The sequence below is a fragment of the Kryptolebias marmoratus genome, linkage group LG12 (assembly GCF_001649575.2).
Source record: "Kryptolebias marmoratus isolate JLee-2015 linkage group LG12, ASM164957v2, whole genome shotgun sequence".
Taxonomy (NCBI): Eukaryota; Metazoa; Chordata; class Actinopteri; order Cyprinodontiformes; family Rivulidae; genus Kryptolebias; species Kryptolebias marmoratus.
Genome location: NC_051441.1, coordinates 10,442,163 through 10,466,107, shown reverse-complemented (window position 1 = coordinate 10,466,107; position 23,945 = coordinate 10,442,163). Strand labels below are relative to the sequence as shown.

Here is a 23,945-nt window from a genome sequence, read left to right as displayed (position 1 = left end):
AGATGATCTGAGGTTTTAGTCACAGCTTGGGTCTTCCTCTGTAGAGTTTGCATGCTCTCCCCATGTATGATTATGTTTCTCTAGCGTCCTCCCTCAGTCCAAAAACCTACTGCAGTTCTGCAGTGACCTTAGTGGTGACCCTGAACAGGATTAAGTTTAAAATGAGTGAAACTGAGAAGATGTGATTGTTTGACATAGAACTGCATTTTATTACTAAATGTCCCACTAAGGACATTAAAGCTGCAATCTACATACAATTTCACTATATTCTTCAGAAGGGTTGAACACATTTATCACTGGGTGTCAGCACTAACATACTGTAGGCAGTATGTTGGGGTTTTTGTTCTGTCAGAAATGCTATATTAATTATACTGCAGTTTTAAAGCCAGTACACAAATTAAAAGGGGAAGAGTTGGTTTGTGTGGAACATGAAAGACATGCAGACTCAATAGACAATACAGAAAGAGACAATTGTAAGGCTTTAAATAAATATAATTTTCTTTGATTGCAACTTCCTCAGCTCCCACTGACAGTCTGATTGCACTCACACCGTTCTGCTACACTCTGCACACTTTAAGTTGTGATTTTATGGCTGTTTTAAATGATCCACATAGGTCCTAAGTAGACATCACAAACAGTGACAGTTTACCCTGTGATTGTGCACAGTTTGACATTAAACAAACCCTTTGATTGGAGCTGTTTTTCACAGCTTTAATTCACCAGAAGTTTAGAGAATATTCTCTCTTGCAGTGTTAACTTTTGAAAAACTAATCAAGTTAAAACGTGGGACATATTTTAAATTTGTGACAAGATAAAAATGCTTTACAGTCCCACATAGAGGGACAGCTGCTCAACGTGTTCAGAGAGGTTATTTTACTTAAAACATAAAGTTTACTTATGACTTGTGGTTGTGTTTTTTATAACAATATTTACACACACACAGTATATATCAACCCAGTTGTGATTGTTTTAATAACCACACTGTAATCTGAAGGAATTATATTAAACTGAAACGCAAAAAAGGGTTGTTCTCGGAAAAAAGAAAAAAACTTTTCATGATTGAATTCCCAGTGTTAGAGTCCACAAAGATACTAAATAACAGGGTCGCTCATTAAAACATTTACTTCTTTTTGAATAATCTAATTTCCTAAAACACACACTTTTCTGTGTTTATTTCTGTTAGTAACTTAATGCCATTAGTGAAGTCTGAATATTGAAGTTGTGTGTTTTTGTCTGTCTCTGCACCTGAGCTCTCCTGTGTGTGTTTTGTAAATATATAAACCGTTAGCAGATCAGACAGGGGCCCCTTGAGAAGACAAATGAGAGGATTTCATTTATTTTACATTAAATTAGGTTAAAGCTGAGCCAACCAGGTAATCATTACTCTGCGTGTTAACTTGTAAAATATCTATAAATAAACGCTTAGTAGTGAAAGATAAAAAGCTGTGATAGTAATCTATCCAGGCGCGCTGTCCCTTTAAAGCGCACCAGGAGGCGTGTTAGGACGTGGCTAAGACGCGTCTCGACGGTGTGCGTCCAGAGTCTCGTGAATGATTTCCACTGTCTCAGGTTGGGTGACATTGTGTGACAGGACAGGACACCTCTGTATCGAGGGGGGCTGAAGTTACCTGCGCGCGCAGAGAGGACGTGGGGGGCGGCAGGTGACGGCGGAAAGGTGGGCTGGGATGCGTCACGGCTGTTGGTTTTACGCGCAGAGAAAAGCTTCAGCTCCAAAACAGTTTGGCCCATTCTGCTGTCAGCTCCTTCCTGCACCTTGTGAGTGAAATCTAACCTGACTGACTGACTGACCTACATTTCTTCGGACAGACTTTTATTAGAAGGAATGCGTTTCCCTTAAACCCCAAAGTGCCAAACTCCCCGGTGCGCAGGTAAATCTACCTGTAAATGATGTACACAATCACCAGAGGTCCCAGCAAACTGGTCACACAGCGACGAACAGGTGAGTATCTGCACCAACTTTAGGTTCTGTTTCATCCTTTTAGATGTTCATTCACCTCGTTGGACAACTTTGATTTCTTTTTGCAGGACCTACTCAACAGCTGGACAGCAAAATAAATGAGTTCAAGCACAAACAAACGTCCTGGAATATGCCTGGGTAAGTTTCCACTTTTCAAAAGTGTGAATTGTGCCTTTTTGCAGAAGCAAAGAAGCTTTTGGCACATATTGGATGTATTTTTCTGTTAGTAGATTCATGCAGCAATGAATGAACGTCACACTGCTGATCTCACTGATTCAAACACTCTGCTTCCTTGTGGCTCTGCCTGTTTTCATGACTTTGAGGCAGCTGGCCGGCCCTGAGTGTGTTCCTGTGTGACCTTGTAAAGCACATGGTCCTTGGTTCACAGCTGTTGTAATCTCTGACTTCTGCCCAACCAACCTTGCTTAAACTGAGGTTCAAAGGGCAACACATTTTAAACATTCCTGCTTTGGAAACATGTGCAGTTTCTTTATAAATTAACTTATTTCTCTTTACACCTGTCAGCCTCCCTGCACCGAAGATAGTTTTTAACCGTCTGAATGGAAAGAAGCACCATCACCCGCCTCAGGCTGTCCCTGCAGACAGTCAGCATGACGAGACTTTCTCCCCCACACACGAGGAAAATGTCAAGTTTGTCTCAGAGAGTAAGTTGTTCCAGTAACTAAAGACAATTGTATTGTTTCTCTGCATGCAGACAGCCAATCCCTTCCTAGTTGATTTGTGACATTGTGTTACTATCAGGGAGTTTAAGAGCTACAGATCAGCTTCCTCCTCCCCCTTCAAGGCTACTCCCACACAGCTGCTCAGACACTGATAGCCACGATCGGCGCTGAGCGGAGGAAGACTCGCTCAACCACATATTGTGTCGCTCATGGACTACGCTGGGCCTATTCAAAAGTGGTCCATTAGCCAGATATGGTTATTTTAAATATATATATATATTTGGCCCTCTGAAAGCTGCCAGAATCCCAAACTGGTTTCTCTGAAAATTATGTTAGAAATATGGAAAACAAGAGCTACTTTCATATGTTGGGCCTCATATGAAGCTAGAAGTCTGTTTCTGTCAAACAGGTGATCTTTGATCATCATAACAACAAGGAGGAGGGTAAACCTGTGCACCTGTAAGCACTTGCCTAATTAGCTAGTCTACCTGACTAAAGGCAGTAAGAGCTGCAGAACAGACAGAAATCCTGTTAGTTAAGCTCACTGTGAGCAACAACAGCCAAAAAGAATGAAAGTAGATTTAGAAATTTAATGATTTCAAATGAAATGAGCAGAAAACTATTTACTTTGCCAGCAGTAACCAGTGTTTTAATAAAAGTATTGCAGTGAATGAAGAATACAACATTAAAAGGCAATATGAGTCAAATCTTGCCTTTTTTTTGGAAGTTTTTCCATAAGAATTTGCAAGAACAGGGAGTTAAAGTACAGACCTGCCCCCATCTTTTCACCAGGAAAAAGTGGCCATCAGCCACTTTGCACCGAACAAGAAAGACCTATGAAGGCATCCCTGTGAGTAGTTTAGATATTAACCAAATAAAAGTATCCTTTTTCTGAGCCGAAAGTTGTGAAAGTAATTGCTTGGTGTTCTTGATGAAGCTGGGGTTGATGAAAAAGGTTTACAAATTCTTACCTATTTAGCTTTAGCTGACGCTAAATAGGCCGGACCTACGCTGCCACATGTGCTGAGAAAAGAAAAACATTTTCGGCTTTGATTTGAACCCAGCAGCAACAGAGACAAGAAGAGACACTACACATTTATTTATTTCTTTATTTAAGAAGTTCCTGAGAAAGTTCACTTGGGTCCAAACAGTGACCCAGTTTTGAAGTGTTAGGTTCTTTAACATTCACAGAAACGCTCTGTCTCCAGGAGACCTCGCTTGTCTCAGCTGTTTTTGCTTTCTGTGTCCTGTTGGTTGTTGGCATTGACTCAGCCACAGCAGCTAATAAACAACCTTAGTAACCTTGTGTTTGAGCGAAAAAGGGCATAAAATGGAACCGACAGTTATTTAAAAAACCTTTCCTGTTTACGTTTGCTAATTAAGTGCATTACATGAACTAAATGAGCTTTTTTAAAATGGAGGGTCAGACATGCAGTGACCTGCAGCTATCTAGATTAAATCAAACGTACTTCAAGGGTATTACATTCTGAATTATTCAAAATGCAAACATTTGTCAGGAGAGGCAGAGATTCTTTTAGTTGTGTTACATAGAACTGTTTTGTTCTTAACCTATTTTATTGTGAGTGATGACTTTAATGATTTAATGATGTTGTGTTTTCAGCCTGGCAAGAAGTGATTGTACAGGAGGAAGGGATGAGTCCGACGCTGGAGATGTCCCATAGAGCAGTTTACTACAAAGAGACCACTCCTGGACCACACATGGACAGTGAGTACAGCTGTTTCTCCTCCTCGTTCTGGTTTAAGTTTTATGTTTGAAGCAGATTATGTTGGAAAAACTGCCACAGTTGTAGACTTATGCAAGCCTAGGACCTGCAAAATTAAAGCTGTGTACAACAGAAATCTTTTCTGCCCGTTAACATCAATGTAAATGTCTCACTAAATTCAATTAAAGGCCTGGAAATATCATTATGCTCAATCTCATGCGATTTTACAAAATGCCACACTGAGCTTGTTTTATATGACTCTCAGCAACAACCATCATAAATTTTAGCAGAATACCTGTAAAATTAACTAAATTATAGCTATTTTTGTGTTTTTTAAGGTCTGCTGGCTGGGGCAGCCATCTTGAATTGGATTGGCTCAAAAGGTTAATCAGTTGTAGATATACATCCACTGATTACTTTTTGAGAGTGTCATTAAAATCTGTTCAGTGATTAATGAGATATTTTGCTAACAGACACAAGAGCACACAGACAAAGGTAAAAATATTGTTGCCCTTTGACTTTTGGCGGTGGTTGTGATAAATATACATTTGATTTTGAAGAAGCAGTTTTAAAAATCAGCATACAAGATGTTGTAATGTGTTAATTCCCAATTAGAAACGTAAGTTTTATACAATTCTGACTGTTTTATTTTAAAAGTAACAAACGGAAGCAGTTAAATTGGTCTAAATTAACTTTACAGATTTTAAGCTGCAATTTCCCACTGTGACCACCAGACAGCAGCACTTACAAGTGAATTTCAGAAATTTGTACTGTTTCTTTGAAAACATTAGCATTTAAAACAGGTTATTTGTAAGCACTTTTAAAATGTCTTTGTTTTGAACAAAAAAAAAACCCAAAACGATGTTTTATTAATGACACAAAAAAGTATTACTGTCTGTCTTTGATAGAGCAATATAACAATCTCACCAGAAAACTTTTACACAGACAGCTGTTGATCAACTAAGTATGACAAAAGTAATGTAAACAATATTATTTTAAGTGCCGACTTGCTAGTATCAGTTAATTTTATTAGCGAGCTAAAAATGTAAAGTAACGAGGGTTTTAAGTGTTGTAGTTTTTAATGTGGCCACTAGAGGGCAGTAAAAGGATTAAGTCATAATCTGTTTAATGTTCAGCTTTGCTTGTAAGTCTTTTAAACAGTAAAAAATAAAATAAATTGAACCAATGTATCATTAAAAAAAATCAAAGGTTATATATTATGTAAAAAGTCACAAGTAAGCTTGAAATACTTTGTATAAATTAAAGTCTACAATGATTGCTATAGCATGAGGGTTGGCAGCTAACAAATTAGAAATGCATAAAACTTTCTGATCAAGTCACATAGAAAGTAATCAATAATTCTTTAAACGTTTTCTAAACAGAGTCAAGATGACAGGAGTTTTAAAATGTTATGGGAATGAATTTATTAATTTAATGTGACCATAATTAAATTTAAATTTATATTTAACAATAATAAAGGAGTTTTAATAATCCCTTCACGAATACTGTGGCGTTTAAAAGCCGTTTTTTGATTTAGGACTTCGGATTTTTAAGTAACGTAACTGTATTTTATTTTGTTTTGAATATACAAAAGGAAGTTGGACATTAGTGTTTAAGCTAACTTTACAGATTGGCAACTGTAATTACACAATGTGACCACCAGAGGGCAGTGACTAAATAGAAAAGACGCACCAGCTGGTATAAATATGTGTACTGTGGCTTTCAAAACGTCGGTATTCATTGATTATTTATAAAATTATCTATTTCCAATGTTTTATTAAAAAAAGAATATGCTAGCATGCTAACGTCGATCTGTCTCGTGTTGAACCTTTTGAGTTGAAGTTTCTAAATGTGTCCACTAGAGGGCAGTAGGAGCCTAAATGCTAGAAAAACAATTTGGCAAAAATGTTTCCTTGAATCTTTAAAACAAATATAATAAAAAACAATACATAAAATGCTAAAGATCTTGTTCACTGTGCAATGTTTCAGTAACCTGTAGCATGGAATATATGTAGAACTGTATTTAAAACCTTCTACATGGAAGAAACAATATTGTAAAACATTTGATCAACAAAGTTGACTATTTTTTTAAGATATACATGTTTTATTCTATAGGTTCATAATGTGTATTTAGTGTAGCCATAATATAACATACTTTAAAATTTAAAATCAGTGAAGTCGTCCTAATTTTCCTTTATTTTGAAAAAAAGAAACTGAAGCAGTTAAATGTTGGTCTAAGTTAACTTTACAGATTTGCTGCAGTTCCTCGCTTTGACCGCCACGGGGCAATCATCGTAGAAATCCGAAATGAGTGAAGTGAAAAGTCGCAAATTTATTAGTACTATAGAGTTGAAAACATTAACATGAAACCGAAGCTAATGTGATGTATTGTTTTTTTTAATTTCCAGTTCCATTAGTTTAAGTAAGCAATGCTTGTGCTAGCATGCTAACACCTGGGGGGTTTTAAACTATCTTACAAGAAATATTTTACCCAAAGAAAGATAATATACGTGTATGCTTGTGAAGCTAAAATGCAAAATATTAAGTAACGAGCGATACAAATTTCCTGTTGTAGTTTCTCGTTGTGGCCACCGGGGGGCAGTAACAGACTAGAGGAGTATTTAACTTTGTCTCTCACAATTTTAACAGTAACTAGTCGTTTGTTTTCTTTCTTTTTAATAATTCAATATATCACAAAGATGGAATTAAATAACAAGGGATACACCAAAGTTTTAATCTCCTAGGACCTGGCACATGTGGGTTTCATCCTTTGTAATGGTATTGTAGATTACAATGATCACAGATGCAAACATTTCAGCAGTTTATTTTTGACAACATTTTTCTTTCTCCTCAGGTTTCATTCCCATAGATCTGGATGAATGGTGGGCCCAGCGCTTCTTAGCCAACATCGACAAGCTCTCCTGACACTTTAAAGCACGTTTGATGCACTTCACCGGTCAGAAGGTGAGACTTTAAGAACGGCTCACAAAGGGAAACACTGCCTGAGCTGTAGATTTGATGGCTTAGGCCACCCCAATGTGGTTCGAATGGACTGACAGTGCTAGGATGCTGAAATTGAAGCAGAGGATAACTTGAACTCATGGCCTTCCATCTGCGCTTCACTTAAAAAAAAAAAAAAAACCCTCAGCGTGATGCAGACTGCAGTCAAAGGGGTGACATCTTGAAGCTGAGGTTTCTTGTGTTTTGATCTTCATAACAAACTATGAAAAGCAGTAAAAATGTTATTTTACAAATTTTCTCTTTCTTCTTTATTTTAATAAGTTAGTCATCATTACTAGTCTCCAGGTTGGAGTATTCAGAATGGAATAGACTTTGAGCTTGATTTATTTTAATTGTAATGGTATACTCACATGTCCAGGAAGGATTGGAATGTGAAAGTCACTCTGAAATGGCTGCAAACTTAAAACTACAGATAAAACACCACAGAAAGACGAAGAATTGTGTTGGACAAACTTCCAGCAGCTCAGTTTCATTTCCTGCTTTAGTTCAATGTGTGCACTAAATCAGCAGAAAGAAAGTGCTCCACAAGGCGTGAAGGGCTTGTAGTTTTCTCCATCGCAGCACCTCAGGCTCCAGGTTCCTGTTAACACTAAATCAGTCTGCATGAAGAGGTCAGTGCTTCTCCAAAGCTTTAGTCAGGAGCTCAGTGAGGCGGGAAATCATCGGCCGTGGATCATCATTCAAGCCTGCTGCGATCATGGCGTTGTCGTAAATCTGAAAAGTAAAAGATATAAAACTTACATGAGTACAATTAGTGACCACTTTAAAAAAGTGAACAAAGAGCAACTTTTTTTTTTAATGCATCAATACTTCTACCGCTTCCTCCCTGCAGATGTTTCAATTTAAAAGATGAAGACTCTAGTAGAAATGTTAATGTGAAACCCATCGAAATACCTGTTCCAGTAACAATGCAGCCAATTCAGAGTTTGTGTCCTTCAGCTCGTACAACTTCTTGACCAGATCGTGTCTAGGAGATGAAGACAGTTGAGCATGAACACAAACCGGTTGTTTTAAAAACATCTTGTTACATTTAAAGCTCTCTCACCCTGCGTTGATCTCCAGCGTGGGCTGCAGGATCTGAGCTCTCTCCTCAGCGGAGCGAGCCATCTGCTGGGTGCGGAGGAAGTGGCGTGCAGCACCCATTTCCAGCACAGTGATCATGGCAGGATGGGTGTCCAGACGAGGAGTCAGCTGAGGGTCAGGCAGGTGCAAAATGTCAAGAATAGAAGACAATCGTTTAAGAAATTACAGGTTTTAAATGCCAATAATGAAGTGCTACTTGTCCTCAACAGAATTAAGACAATAAAAATGTCTCCACAAAATATCTAATAGATCTCAGCTGCCTGTCTAACAAGTTTATTTTCATCTTCAATGTGTTGCTGGCTCAAAACATAATTTAACTGTCCCGAGATGGAAAAGGACAAATACAAGAAGGATACAGACTCCTCTGAGCTTTCAATAATCTGTGAAACAATCCCATCAAATCAACGACTCTCCACATGCATCCATCCTTCTGTTACCTTTATGTTGGTGACTCTTGGACCTAAAGCGTTCCTCATCCAGGCCATCAGGTCATCAGCCTGCTCCTGCGTCAGCCGCTCCGAGGCTGCAGCAGAGGAGAGTGCAGATTACAGCTCTGACAGCGAGAGGACTTCATTCTGCTGAAACTCAACCTGAAGGTGGAGCGCACCTGGCTTGGTGTCCTCAAACTTCTCCTCCTTGTAGTGATCCACCACGATGTCGGTCTCGACTGAGATCAGCTTCTTCTTGTCAAACTCCCTGAGGTGGAGCAGGGTGAGCTCGTCAAACTGCTCGTAGCAGAACAGGACCTGAACAAACCAACGGGTTCACACATCACACAAATGTCTTCAACAAAAACTACAGCTCTATTTCTTCCTATAAAAATAATGGGCAAAATATTTGCTTCTAACTTGAAGGAAATGTAACTGTGCCCTGGTGTCTTTAACTGACCCATTACCTCCATGTCTTTCTTCTTCATGGCCTCGAAGTAGGGGGAGTGCTCTGCCAGGTGTCGGTTGGGGGAGCACAGGTAGTAGATGTTACGCGTGCCGGCCTTCATGCGAGAGGCGTACTCAATCAGATTTGTCTGCTGGCCGGCTGGCAAAGCTGACGACTCAAACCTCAACAGCTTTCCAATGTCCTCCTGCGGAGCAGGAAGGGAGAGGGACACTTAATGGCGCTCAGAGACGAGTCTCTTCTTACAGCTGCAGGTGTGGAAACATGTTTGTATCCTAATAAAGTTTGACTTTTCTAAGCTAAAGCCAGTACCTTCACGTCTTGCTCCTGGATGGTAATAATACCCTCCCTGATGAAGAGGCCGTAGTCTTCAAAGAACTTGCTGTACTTCTCAGGCTCCTTCCTGCTTTGGTCCAGCAGGAAGCGCATCACTCTCTGCTGCAAAACATCACGAAGCTTCCTGAGGGAAGATCATTAGAGAAAACATCAGTTTAGGCTGATGTTCAGCTATTTAGAAACAGTTATGATGCTAAACATTTATTACTACATGACTGAACTTTAGGTGACAGCTCAGAGTGGGTACACAATCATCTACTTATGCTAAAGTCTTTGTTCATCATCACTTTGCATTTTTCAGACTTTAGGAGAGGTTACGGCCCATATGGACATGAGTCCATGCTATTTTACAGCTGAACACAAATAAAGTATCTATTAATAGAGTTTGATTCTGCAGCATCTGTAACTAAGAAAACCTTCAGAAAAGACTGAGTTTATCAAGCAGGAAATCTTAAAAACACAAGAGCTGTTCATAAACAAACAGGATCATTACATGCGCTACACTGGAGTTGTACCTGATGAGGGCGCTTTCTTGTAGCAATTCTCTGCTCAGGTTCAGAGGGATATCTTCACTGTCCACAACACCTACACCAACAAACAAGACTCATCTTAGATCGCTGTCCTCTTACCACGACTTGGATTTGAAATGAGAGTAGAATAAAAGTAAAGCAGCAGGTGGAAGTATTTATGAGGATGCAGACCTCGCAGGAAGCGCAGCCACTTGGGCAGGATGTCAGTGGCTTTGGTCTGGATCAGGACTTTCCTGCTGTACAGAGCCACACTGGAGCCCATCTCCCTGCTCACGTCAAACATGCTAGGCTTCTGTTAAAACAATTCGTTCTTTAAACAGGACGACGAAATCATTAAAAATAACTCAATATAGTTCTTACACAATTCCTGGATCAAATATAAACAGGGAGCTTTTCTTTAAAAATACAATTTAAATAATGATTCTACCCTTGACTGGTATCACAAACACCCCTTACCGACTCGGGAACGTAAAAGATGCTTCGGATGTTGAGTGGGGCGTCAGCGCGGTAGTGCAGAGTGTAGCGGGGCTTGTCGTAGGCCTGAGCGACGTAACGATAAAACTCTTCGTGCTGCCAGTCACTGATCTCTTTAGGCTCCATCATCCACAAGGCCTGAAAGAAAAAAAAAAAAAGGACAAACAGTTAAAATAATGTCTTTCTATTTCAGCGCTCCGATTGGATGATCAAAGCTTAGATTCACAATAATATGACAAACAGATGTGCAATCAAACCTTTTATACAGTTACTCTGTTCGTCTGAGATTGATGGGATATTTGTGTTATACTATAAAACAGATGTAGATTCCTGTGTTTTGAAACAACTTTGTAGTTTTCTACTTTATGTTTCTATTTAATAATTATTTCCATATGTCTATGTGCTCCATATTTATATATTTAAGACAACTCTCTTTATACAAATTGCTGTGGCTGTAAAATTGAATGAAGAAAAAATAAATAAAACAATGTTTGCATCATCCCAAAGAAATCAAGAAGAACCGAAGTTTACCTGCAGAGTGTTGAGCCTCCGTCCGTTCAGGAAGATGGGGAAGCTGACAAAGTTGCTGTACTTTGTTACAACCTCTGAAACAGAATTACTGATTGTCATTTAATGAACAGAGGTATTACTTTGAGATTCACCTAATAAAGCCACACAGGCAGTTTTACCTTTAACTCTGTCCTCAGCGGAAAACTCTTTGCAATCATCTTTGAGGTGCAGCACGATTTTGGTTCCCTGCTGAACGCCGCTGGCTTCAGCAATCTCAAAAACTCCAGAGCTGAGAAAAACAAGAGTGAAAATGTCTGAGGATTTAAACATTATTTCCACTCCCTTCCCAAGATATTTTTCTTGACCTTGTCTTAAAGAGGGGTGGGGAACCAGGAACAAAAATCATTTCAATTGCTCTCACCCATCCGAGGACCACTTGTATCCAGGTGCATCAGGCTCTGCAGAGCGGGTGTAGACGTCCACACGGTCGGCCACCATGAAGGCAGAGTAGAAACCGACTCCAAACTGACCAATGATTGTGCTGCTGGCCTCCGCTTGGTTCTGCAGTGCATCCAAGAACGCCTGCAATGTGGAGGAGATGGAAAATGATTGAGCTTCTCCTTTATCTGTGCTTCAACTCTATAGCAATTTTAACTGCTAAGCAGGTATACATAAATTTTTTTTTTTTTAAATCCCATGCCTCAATGAAGGTAAAAGGTTTAATTCAGTATAGGACTCACCTTGGACCCTGAGCGGGCGATGGTACCCAGGTTAGCCACCAGCTCCTCATTGTTCATACCAACTCCTGTATCCTATAAGAGTAAAAACTGTCCAAATCACTCAAACTGAATTTACTGTAGCATGCTGTACCACACTGAGCCACCAGATGGCAGTGCACACTAAAAATCAGCATTAACCTCAGTTACTTTCAAATTTTGTAACTAATGACATCAATCCTGTACAATTTTAAAGTAGCTTTGATTAATCTGAATATTTTATATCAAGTGCTGTAGAGCAAAACTATGGAAATGGAGTCAACATAAATTTAAAGCCCTACAGGCAGAGGCAAACATCGTGGAAATGTTTCTTAGTAAATATCAGCAATAAAAAGCTAAATATTTCACCATAGTTTAAGGAAATAGGTCATAGGCATTATAAATCATAAATCAAACCTGCTATTCTGGTTTGATGATGGCTTTCTCTTTATTTCAGCAGAGTGGTCTCAAGTTACAACTAGTTAATGACTGTTACACATTTATTTTTCGCTTTGTAAAAGACCCTGAAGTAGCAGAGTGTGAGTACCTGGATGGTAAAAGTTCCTTTTGCAGCATCAGTCTGCAGGTGGATCTCCATTGGAGCCGTTTCCCCACCAGATGTGATCATTTTGTGCCGTAGTTTTTCCAGAGCGTCGCTGCCATTAGAGATCAGCTCTCTGATAAAGACCTAGTGGGATGAGCAACAGCCAGGAAATCAGTCCCAAAAGAGCAGTTTTAGGGTTAAAGTAATAATCAGCAAGGAGAGGAAATATATTCCTCATTTTTCACAGCATCCTACCTCTTTTTCAGAGTACAGGGACCTGGCAACAATATCCAGAAGTTTTTTAGTTTCAGCTTGAAATTCATGTTTGGAGAAACTACCTGGAAAAAAAAAGTGGAAATTCAGATCAGCATAAAACTGACAAGAACTATGAAGTGTGCGTCTCAAAGTTTGAGAAGAGGGTCAAATCTATGTCAGCAGCTATCGAAGCACCTTGCACAGACTCTGTATCACTGATGATGGTGTGCAGAGGCTCCTCGGGCTCCGGCTCCTTGTCCGGCTCCTTTTCCACCTCCTGAGTGCTGTAGTAAGATTGCTGGCTGAAGCCCAAACAGGAGGACTGTGGCCTCCAAAACTGAGGTCGACTACTGCACCCCTGCAGCTGTCCAACCTGCAATCCTGATAACAACAGGGTATGATGGTGAGGTTGTTTCACAAGGCACAGGTATGTTTTATTATGGGACCTACAAAATCCCATTTCTGATCCTGAAATTTAGTTTGAGGAGCAACCACAGAGGTAATAAAGTCTTCAAGACAAAATATGACAAAAACATTTAACAGGTATCTTGTTCTAATTGACAGCAATATTTAATTTAACCTGCAAGTCCACATCTTAGGTGAAATGACAATATTGCAACTACAACATACAATAGTTTGGTAGAATCCTTCAGTGTGTAGAATTTTGTTTTAATAATCATAATGCTGAGCTTTTAAATATTTTTTCAAAGACCAACCTTCTTGAGTTTGGTTAAAAAGTTGTCATTTCATAGATAAAAGAAAATGATTAGCTCCACCAATAATTCACTCAGTTTAGTACTACTTGTCTTGAGGCAAATGGTCTTAGTGACATAAATTACTGTGCAAAAGTCTTAGGTCATTAGTAATATCTTTGTACTTTGCTTCCAAATAACAGACTTTCTTTTAGTGTTTTAATGTTCATATTTCCCCAGGCTTTATAAGGGTTTTTTGTTTTTTCACTAAAATTTCCACTCAGTCACTTTCAGTCCAGTACATGACCATTTTGAAAGGAATAACATAACTTTGTTTGTTTTTAAGTTAAAGAACTAATGAATCATTCAGACATAGAATGGCTTTTAAACTTAAGGAATACATCAGTATATTGTCAACACAAACAAACACTCGACCTTCAGATACTTTATCTGCTACTGTCATTTTTAAGCTCGCACAATGCAATATGCTGTCATGGTCAAGTACAAAGATTGGACTGAAAATAAGAAAAAAGTTCACAAAATTCAAAGAATACATTTTCAAAAAGCCTGCAGAACTACCTTAAAGATTGCAAGGCTGGCTTTATGGAGTATGAAACTAGAGCAAGGGTGGACAATCCTGGTCCTTGAGGGCCATTATCCTGTATGTTTTACTCGTTTCTCTGCTCCAACACACCTGATTTGAATCAATGGGTGATTAACAGGCTTCTGCAGAACATGAAGATGTAATTTAACCACTGAATCAGGTGTGTTGTAGCAGGGAAACAAGTAAAACATGCAAGATGGTGGCCCTCGAGGACCAGAATTACCCACCCTTGCTCTAGTTTCTAGAGCTTGCTTATATTTTTGCACTGTAGCTGTCAAAATGACTATATATACACGTGTCTCCTGTTGCGTTTTCTAATATAATATGGATATTGTTGGTAAAACTGTCCCAAATTTTTATTGTTTAAGCTTTTGTATGTGCAGGTGTAACATCCTCACCTAACGCTCATTCTGATGTTCTGAAGCAATAAACTTTAGTAAACAATTACTTGCTGAAATCTTGCATGAAACTGTAGTATTTTCTAACTGAATTGGACCAAAAACAAGTTAGCTTAAGATTAGAAAATAAAAGTTTACTTGCGTGCTAGTCGACGTCGGTTTAGCTAAGCTAACTATGCTAACTGATAAAACACCGCTTACCTTTAATCGTGGGGCGCGAGACACTTAGGTTGCACTGACCTCGTGCACATGACAATAACCGTGAATTGTTTCTTTGAGACGAACTGAGCGCGAACCGAGCCAGAGCAAGACAACGGGACATGATGACAAATGATTCACAAGGAGGGGGAGAGATGAACAGGTCGACCGAGGGACACACGCTTTGAATGCAGGCAGGACCAGAGAGGGCGCTTGAAAATTACATCAGAGGGGTGTTCAGAAATCTGCCTGATGAGAAACGGAAAGTTCAAGTTCAACGAGCGGAAGTTTGCATTATTGTGGAAAAGCACTGCTGGCTTAATTGTATATACATTTCATTTTAATCAATGTTTTTTTTTTAAACTACAAAAAAACACTTATTCTTCAATTCTTCAAGGTCAAACATGGCCATCTATTATTAGTTTATGTGAAAGTATTAGTTTCAAGTGTCCACACAAGCAAAAACGGCTTGAGGAAAAGAAGCAGTCCTTAAACTCTTAAAAGAAAAAAGAAATACTTCAAATGCTAAATCTTTATAACCAAAAAATTCAAATACAACTGTGTTGTAAGTGTCAATTTAAATAATGTTTGACGTGTCAAGAGACTAAACATGTTAATTGTTCTACAAACACTACTGGAATGATAAGAAGAAACCTTAAAACTGTTTAGCTAAACTTTCTAAACTAGCTTCAGCAAATATATTATCATAGATAAGCTTTAAAGCAATACAGCAAATGTTTATTAATACCAGCTTCTTAAAAATTAGAGACCCAAGTCTTCGGCACACAGGTTTATTTAACAATATGGTATATAAGTACGAAATGAGCCATTTGAACCAGTTTATACAGTGATTTCATTCTTATTTTCTGCATATTTACAGTACTGTCTAGCTGCATGATTTACATTAGAGAATAGTTCTCATCAATTCAAGTCTAATGCGAGAGAAAATGATGCACAAAACTCTCTGAACACAAATCAGCAGTCAAACAATTAATTTTCCCACCACAGGCAAAACAGGTTCAGTACTTAATGACAATTTCGTTAGAATAAACATGAGACAAAGCAACTTTTGAAAATCTGCAAGACAAATGCAGAGACCAGGCCAGTAAAAAGAACGTCCGGCACCTGTAACCATTAACAAGTTTGTTTCAACGCAGGCTTCTCTTTAGCCAGCACATTGTGTTTGTGTGTGTGTTCGCAATAGGTATCCTAGATCTATACAAATACATTAATCCTTTAGACTCTGCAAACAGGAAAGAATTTAAGGCTTTCCTAAAGGCAGTCCTTTTGAAAAATGGCATATTAGAATAAATTAGCCAGGAGTAGGGAAACTGAGCAAGGGAATCCTGGCAAAAAAATTCACAGACAAATAATTTTACAGACTTCTCAACACAAATACAATATTGATTTGCAAAGGTACAAAAAAGATTTTTTTTTATTTTGAGAAGTTTTTTTCTTAAAAAGTCAATAGCAGTTCATAACAAATGAAAAACAAAATACAATGGAAAGACCAGGGTTTCTTGCAAGGCTGGTCTGAACCAAAAATATAATATTCTTTTGTTTTTTTTTTTGTTTTTTTTCTTTTCAACAGCAACTAATAAATCACTCTGTGTTGTAGGTAAAAGTAGTCCATGTAAAGTTCACAGTTCGTGGCCTCGTAAGACTCATTTGTTTGTATTTTTTTTAGGTTTTCACATCGGTAAATACAAAAAAAATTCTCGGCTGAAAACAGAACAAGGCCTTTCTTTTATCTCAAAATGCTACAATCCTTCAACAAATTTCTCTAGCGTGTCTCCTGTTGTGTCACCCACCATACTCATGTCATTATTTAACCCTCCTCGGTTTGGTGTGTTAAGTTGTGGAAGCATGGCGCTCTGCTCAGGAGTTCCCATATGTCCTTGCTCCATTGAGCCTGACATCGGACCAAGGCTGGGGTGAGGAGAGCTGGAGTGGAGAGCACCATGCTGAGGTGATGGCTGGGGTTGTATCCGTGGGGAGGAACTGGAATGAGGGGCCTGCTGTGAAGGTGGGCGAGGTGATTGCACTGGGGCTGGGGAGCGCACCAGAGTGTTTGCAATTGTCTGGCCTGGTAAGTGAGGTCCCCCCTGTCCTTGGCCTTGAAGCAAATGAGGTTGTGGACTCATCGAATTAGCTTGCGCTGCAGAGCCCATCTGTTGCTTCATCTGATGTTGAAGAATGCGCTGTTTGACATGGTTTTGGAGCCCCTCCAAGCCCATGCCAGGTTGGCCCATCTGGGATGTTGGGGGGAGCTGTCCCATGGGTCCCCCACCTCCTTGCATAGCCATTTGTGGCTGTGCACGGAGTTGGGAGAAGTTTGGTGGCCCTGGTTGCTGTGGAGGGAACTGACCATGGCCCTGAGGCAAGCCTCCCTGTTGCTGCATCTGTTGCATCTGCTGCATCCTGAGCAGCTGCTGTCTGTGGTACTGCTGTGGATTTCCATTTTGAGCAGGATTCATCATCTGGCCTTGAGGACCCATGGGCGCCATACCCTGAGGCCCCACCGGCTGTGGAGGCTGCTGTTGAGGAGCCATCACAGGCCTCTGCACTTGGTTTGCCATGACTGCCATGGCCTGCATTCCTGCCTGAGAGCCCATCATGGCTTGTGGGTTCTGCTGTTGTGCCTGCTGCTGTTGTTGTGGTACCTGGCTGGCCTGGTACTTAGCTGTCCTCTGTTTAATGAAAGCAGCCATGAGGTGGGGGTTAGACTTGAGGATGGTCAGGACCTGCTGTTGTTGCTGTGGGGAGCTTGGGGATTTGAGGGTACGCAGTAATTCCTGCAGGGCACTTGAAGTAATATTACCAGACATTCTTTGGGGCATGTTTTGTTGTTGTGGAGTCATGCTCTGTTGGGAGGGCCCCTGTGGAGGCATGACACTAGGCATTTGCAGGCCATGCTGCTGGGGCATCATAGGCCTCTGCATGAGCTGTCCCTGCTGAGACATAGGGGTTACTTGAGCGTGCTGAGAGACCATGGGACCTTGCTGAAGAGGGACCTGTGACTGATGGCCTTGGGGATTCTGCATGCCCGCACCCCACTGGCCCTGCATCACCTGAGGGCCCCGTGGTCCCTGCACCATCTGCATTTGGTTTGGCATGGAACCCATAACGCGCACTTGGCTCAGGGGCATCCCATTATTGGCATAATTCGGTTGTTGCTGTTTTGCCTTGGCTACCATCTCAATCTGTTGTGCCACCTTCAGGGCTGTCAACCTCTGCTGCTGCTGCTGCTGCTGCTGCTGTTGTTGTTGTGGCTGCTGCTGAGGAGGCTGAGGCTGCTGTTGGTGTGACATGTTAGGCATAGGTGACAGCTGCTGATGAAGAGGGGATGACTGAGGCCCCGGTTTGCCTTGTGGAACTGGTGTCGTGGGCTGACTGATGCGGCCGTTGCTCAGGAATCCTTGAGCAATACTAGCAGGGTTTGGTGGCTGCTGTTGTTGGGGCTGGTTGGACATGGGCTGTGGTGTCTGCGGTGTGTTAGGCTGCTGCACAGAATTTGGAGTATCAGGGGCAGCTGAGGTAGGTGGAGATGGCATCGGCATACCTCTTCCAGCCATGGTAGCCATTCTGCGGCGCATCATATGAGCCTGCTGCACCCTGTGCTGCAACTGCTGCTGACGAAGTTTTTGCTTGATGTTAAGACAGAAGGGAACAGGACACTTGTTCTCCTGACAGTGCTTGGCGTGATAACAACATAAAGCAATGAGTTGCTTGCACACAGGACAGCCACCATTGGTTTTGCGCTTGCAGCCTTTGGTGTGCTGAACCACCCTCTTCATCTTCTGGCATGAAGGAAGTGCGCAGTTGGCATTGCGACATTGACAAGCATGGACCAGGGACTGGATGCAGCGCTGGATGCTGAGACGTCGACTCTCTTGAGGGCTCTTTGAGGCCTCTCCACCCTGACTGTTGCTGTCGTCATCTATACCCAGGCCCCACTTCACCATCTGATGCTCATGGCCCTTAGAGTTGTAGCAGTTAATGCACAAGTCATAGTCCTGATGACAGATAGAGAGAACACATTAAAGTTGTGTCAACATTTGAACCCAATTTTAAATTAATATTGATAAAGATTTCAAAATTATTCCATAATTAAAAGGCTCTACCTCGCAAACAGTGCAATGCCAGCGAGTCTCCACATGATGCTTGCACTCATTGCAGGTATACACGAAGCGGTCCTGGCCCTGATTGTGCAACTCCACCAACATGCACATCGTGCTCCACTTGCATCTTCGAAGTGAACTGAACTCCCAGTGCTTGTCCCTGGCCAAAGTCAAAAAGGCATCACGGCCATCCATGAGGTCACATGTTAGCAGAGGGTCAGGGTCCATGATAGGTGGCAAGGTGTTAATGACTGGCCCAGCATGGAGGTGGATAATAAAAAACACCTGGTGAAACAAAGAAGGAAAATGTGTATGTTAGTAAAACATTTTATCTGATGGCATTTTAGTCATGAAGAAATGATGCACAAAAATATTGGTAAAGTTTCCCACCTCTTTATGCTTCTCCATTGTGGCATAGAGTTTCTGTGACAGATCATTGGCTACATTTGGCATCCCAGGCTTTTTCTTATTGGCTCGGCTGACGCTGCTCTTGTTTTTATTGGTTTTCTTGTTGTTCTTCTTTTTTGCATTCTTGCTGTCAGCCTGGGCTCCCTTGTAGTGGAGACATAAATGTTTAAAAACTGTTTGCACAAGAGGCAAAGACAATGCAATTAAGCTGAGTGATTATACAATGCTAGAGTGGCTGCTAGGTTTTACATGATCATTAATTTAAGATGACAAAATCTGGGCTGAGAGAAGCTTTAACAAAGGAGTACTGATATTATGGACTTCCTTTATTGTATTAAAAAAGAAAAGCCTTTACAACAATCCAGTGTACCTCTGTTGTCTCAGAAGAAGCTGTGTTTTCTTCTTTCTTCCTTTCCTCCTCTTCCTGCTCCAGCTCTTTGATGCTCTCCTCCAGTACGTTAGGCCAAAAGTCCCCCTCGAAGTAGGGCAGCTCATTGGCACTGGTCAGCCTGTCTTCTGTCGCCTGCTTGAAAATGTCCTGAACAGACAAACAATGCTCTCATCAGTGCAGGCAACAGAATCACAAACAATTTAACAAGGACAAAACAGCTGACTTTGAACCAAAATGAACTTTCAGTTGATGACACACTTTACAGGACTTTATTTTGTCACTAAATTAAACTTAGAAAAAATATATATATGTTAAGGCAAAGATGAGAAGCCCCTTGGCCAATGAAAGGTTTTACTTTATTATTTGAACTTTTAAAAACTGCTACTCAACACAAATTGCATCAGATACTCAAGCATTTAGCAGACTATATCATGTAGAAAAAAGCTGTACCATGGTTGTAGTAAATTGGGTAAAGAATAAGGAACCTTAGCATTGACTTCTCTTGCTAACAAAGAAACAAAAAGAGCTGGACATCAACGCCAAAATTACTGAAGACATTTCTGCTTTTGTAAACAAAAAAAGAAAATTTCAAAGTTAAAGATCTTTTCTACTAAATCAAATGGTTTGAATCTAAAGCCAATTTTGAATTTAATTGCTGAAAAAATTGTATTTAAACCATGTAATGCCTTAAAATTTACATCACATTTATATTTTGTCTAAGTTTTTGTTAATATTTTTTAAAACAATCAAGAGGGAAGTCTCTTCAAGGTTTTTAAAAAAATTCTAACAACAACAATAAAGCTAAATTCAGTAACAAGGACTGGGTAATACAGACTATTTTGATATAGAGTAAAATTCTGAACCAATTTAAGCAATAAGACCTACAAGCTTAAAGGGATAGTTCAGTCAACTTAGAAGTTAAGTTCAGTCAAATAGTTATCAGTAATTAGTACCTTATGAGCTGTGACATCAGTCACAGAGCACTGAATATTGAGAAAGAGGCAAATAGTCTTTGTCCAGGCTAGGCTAATTGATAGCCAAAAGAGGGCTTGATTTTTATCAATTTTCAGGCTTAGAAAACAACTCTTTTTTTAAAAACAACATAACAGTGTGAAAAAACGCTACATTAGCTAATATTAAACCTCTACACTTTTGCACGACACAGTTTGTTTAGTTTGTCTGTGTTTTTATAACCATATAACATTCGTGTTACTATGAGAATGTATGTAGGCTGAGCATAGACCGTGTTTAGGACAATGGTGCTGCTGAATTTATCAGTCCGCTGGGAGTTGAGTAAACTTTGGACTGACTAGATGCACTGATCCAGAGTCAAGAGTTTTCATATCTACTCTCTATGTAATATTCCATCGCGCAGTTTTAATTTAGAAAACAAATCCAGTTAGCCCAGCAGAGAGGTAACACATTCAGAGTTAAAAATTTAAACTAAAACTGAGAAAGTCTTGTGAAACACAAACACATAAGCCAGTTCTCTGACCTTGTAATCATGTATGATCCTCTCAGCAAAAGCTTTGTCCAGCATTTTTCTGTACCACTCTACAAGCCTCTTGGGTTTGGGAATCTTCTGATCCGGAGGGTGGCAGTGGAAAATATAGTCATCTCCTTCACTAGGTGGGCATGCCCATATGTGACCCATCACATACCTGGTCAGGAAAAAATAAACAACAACAACAAAACAATTTGTAACTGGAGGAACTGTAAATACGTCTATACATAGCTGAAAAGAAAAACAAAAATCAACCACTACTTGCTGTGAAGTTATTTTTGACTCACCCAAGCTTTTTCACATACTCCAGGTAGCCTATTAAAATCTCATGGTACACTGCAGTCCTTAGCAAACGTGGCCTGAAGAAGTGAATACTATCAAGGTATGATATGTAAACCCGTCTGAAAAAAAAACATGGAAAATTGCACAAAGAAGGTTAAGCTTATAAAATAGTAAATTTATATATTTACATGCACACACATACTGTAGTATTACCTGGTGTTTGGAAAGGGACACTCTGAGCCATACTCTTGTACGTGCATTCCAAAGAAACAAACGTCCACCCCGTCAATTTCTTCAAATGCAAAAAGTGCTTTGGTTCTGTAAGGGAAGCTCTCTACCATCTCGCCCGACTCTACAAACCTGGAGATAAAAACAAAAGCATGAGCAACATTTTTAGCCTTTGGACTGGTATGAAATTTGATGAAGCAGCCAAATGGTCAAAACTTGTTTGTTACTAAACTCAGATCTTGCACAGTGAGAGCAGGTGAGAGTCTTACCTAGACTTCATGCCAGACTTCACATCCACTGTTTTGTCAGAGCTAGCAACTACTCGCACAAATACTTCACCAGCTTCTGGGTGAGTCTGTCTTTTCAAGTACTTGTTCACTCTGTCCTCAATGTACGTCCCCAACCTCGTAGACTGCAATCCTTTAGAAACAATGGACATTTAGGAGTAATTCAAGCTCTCAAAATAGATAAATGTGTCTGATTTATTAATTATACAAAGATTTTGTTGTTTTACTTTGATATGAAACTTACTTCTGGCTGAGAACTTGTTTTCTTTTCTTGTTTTACCTGACTTTCTTACACAGTTGTCACATATAAAGCTGGAAAAAGAAAACTCAACTGCTTAATGTCAACTTGCATTAACTTTGGAAAATACAGACTCTCATCAGAAAGAATAACGTTCCACAAGTTTAAATAGCAAAATACACTATATAGCCAAAAGTATTTACTCATCCATCCAAATCATTGAATTCAGGTGTTCCAATTACTTCCATAGTCAAGGGTATATAAAAAAATAACCACCTAGGCATGCAGACTGCTTCTACAAACATTTGTGAAAGAATGGGTCGCACTCGGGAGCTCAGGGAATTCCAGCGTGGTACCGTGATAGGATGCCACCTGTGCAATAAGTTGAGTCTTGAAATATTCCACAGTCAACTGCGAGTGGTATTGTAACAAAGTGGAAGCGATTGGGAACAACAGCAACTCTGCCATGAAGTGGTAGGCCACGTAAAATCAGCAGATGCTGAGGTACATAGTGCACAGAGGTTGCCAATGTTCTGCAGAGTCAATAGTGACAAATCTCCAAACTTAATCTGGCCTTCAGATTAGCTCAAGAACTGTGCATAGAGATCTTAATGGAATGGGTTTCCATGGCTGAGCAGCTGCATCCAAGCCTTACATCACCAAGTGCAATGCAAAGCGCTGAATGCAGTGGTGTAAAGAACACCATCCCTGGACTCTAAAGCTGTGGAGACATGTTCTCTGGAGGGACGAATCACACTTCTCTGTCTGGCAATCTGATGGACGAGTCTTGATTTGGTGGTTGTCAGGAGAACAGTACTTGTCTGACTGCATTGTGCCAAGAGTAAAGTTTGGTGGAGGGGGGATTATGGTGTGGGGTTGTTTTTCAGGAGTTGGGCTCGGCCGCTTAGTTCCAGTGAAAGGAAATCTTAATTCTTCAGCAGACCAAGACAAGACAATTTCATGCTCCCAACTTTGTGGGATCATTTTGGGAATGGCCCCTTCCTGTTCCAACATGACTGCACAGCACTGCACTAAGCAAGGTCCAGAAAGACATGGATGAACGAGTTTGGTATAAAAGAACTTGACTGGCCTGAACACAGTCCTGACCTCAGCCTGACAGAACACCTTTGGAATGAATTAGAGCAGAGACTGAGAGCCAGGACTTCTCATCCAACATCAGTGTCTGACCTCACAAATGCGCTTCAGAAAGAATGGTCAAAATTTCCCATAAACACACCCCTAAACCTTGTGGAAAGCCTTCCCAGAAGGTCTGAAGCTCTTATAGCTGCAAAGGGTGGGCCAACATCATATTAAACCCAATGGATTTAGAATGGGATGTCGCTCAAGTTCATATGCACGTGAGGGGAGCGAGCAAATACTTTTGGGAATATAGTGTACATGTAACTGTCGGAGAGTTAAGGGAATACTCACCCTGATGGCCAAATAACATCGTAGTGCAGCACACAGATTTGATGCATTTTTCGTCCACAATCTTTACATTCAACAAACCTACAAAGGCAGAAATGTTTCTGTTAATTCCCAGAAGGCAATAAAGAGGCATTACTGCCATCACACAGATTTAAGTCAAACTACAGCTACTGTCCAGTTAGTACTCACGGTTCAGGATCCAGCATGTCATTTTTCTTCTTTTCAAACTGGTCTTTTGATATCAAGCTACATGAAAAAGAAACAAAGTTAATATTTGATGACATGATTTAAATGAAAAGAATGCCGTCCAGACAGAACACAGCCTAAAAGTCTAAAACAGGATCACCAGCTAAAATTCACACACCCAAGCTTGGTAACT

The 23,945-nt window shown here is 40.2% G+C and overlaps 3 protein-coding genes across 6 annotated transcripts in view; 1 reads left to right on the top strand and 2 right to left on the bottom strand.

Annotated features, from left to right (window-relative positions):
* The first annotated feature begins 1,515 nt into the window (after positions 1-1,515).
* On the top strand, positions 1,516-7,528 carry LOC108247654 (MAPK regulated corepressor interacting protein 2-like). The gene is made up of 6 exons (XM_017435960.3): positions 1,516-1,776; positions 1,868-1,960; positions 2,047-2,116; positions 2,504-2,643; positions 4,283-4,387; positions 7,240-7,528. The coding sequence occupies exons 2-6, from the start codon at positions 1,906-1,908 to the stop codon at positions 7,308-7,310; spliced, it is 441 nt and encodes a 146-aa protein (XP_017291449.1). The 5' UTR covers positions 1,516-1,776; positions 1,868-1,905; the 3' UTR covers positions 7,311-7,528.
* Positions 7,088-14,885, bottom strand: trap1 (TNF receptor-associated protein 1). 2 transcript variants are annotated; one of them, XR_003040205.2, is made up of 19 exons: positions 14,683-14,885; positions 12,983-13,168; positions 12,788-12,870; positions 12,536-12,676; positions 11,974-12,045; positions 11,655-11,815; positions 11,413-11,522; positions 11,255-11,328; positions 10,706-10,861; positions 10,421-10,541; positions 10,235-10,304; positions 9,696-9,843; positions 9,385-9,570; positions 9,097-9,235; positions 8,927-9,012; positions 8,452-8,597; positions 8,301-8,373; positions 7,757-8,120; positions 7,088-7,606 (listed from the first exon to the last, which is right to left on the bottom strand). XR_003040205.2 is itself a non-coding variant. In XM_017435957.3 (18 exons), exons 1-18 carry the CDS (start codon positions 14,801-14,803, stop codon positions 8,019-8,021), a joined length of 2,175 nt encoding a protein of 724 aa, XP_017291446.1. In that variant the 5' UTR covers positions 14,804-14,885; the 3' UTR covers positions 7,088-8,018. The 2 variants fall into 2 exon arrangements, 1 of the variants encoding a protein (XP_017291446.1); XM_017435957.3 differs by having other exon boundaries at positions 7,088-8,120.
* Positions 14,886-15,454: 569 nt separating this feature from the next.
* The window catches only part of crebbpb (CREB binding protein b), a 32,582-nt gene continuing 24,091 nt past the window's right edge, over positions 15,455-23,945 (bottom strand). For all 3 annotated transcript variants that reach the window (XM_037978608.1, XM_037978607.1, XM_017435940.3), the window contains 11 exons: positions 23,756-23,812; positions 23,570-23,647; positions 22,145-22,212; positions 21,883-22,033; positions 21,599-21,745; positions 21,391-21,504; positions 21,095-21,260; positions 19,579-19,746; positions 19,191-19,352; positions 18,804-19,085; positions 15,455-18,695 (listed from right to left, as the gene is read on the bottom strand). In XM_037978608.1, coding sequence (XP_037834536.1) covers positions 16,440-18,695; positions 18,804-19,085; positions 19,191-19,352; positions 19,579-19,746; positions 21,095-21,260; positions 21,391-21,504; positions 21,599-21,745; positions 21,883-22,033; positions 22,145-22,212; positions 23,570-23,647; positions 23,756-23,812 — 3,649 coding nt within the window. In that variant the 3' untranslated portion in view covers positions 15,455-16,439. The remainder of the gene's footprint in view (positions 18,696-18,803; positions 19,086-19,190; positions 19,353-19,578; positions 19,747-21,094; positions 21,261-21,390; positions 21,505-21,598; positions 21,746-21,882; positions 22,034-22,144; positions 22,213-23,569; positions 23,648-23,755; positions 23,813-23,945) is intronic.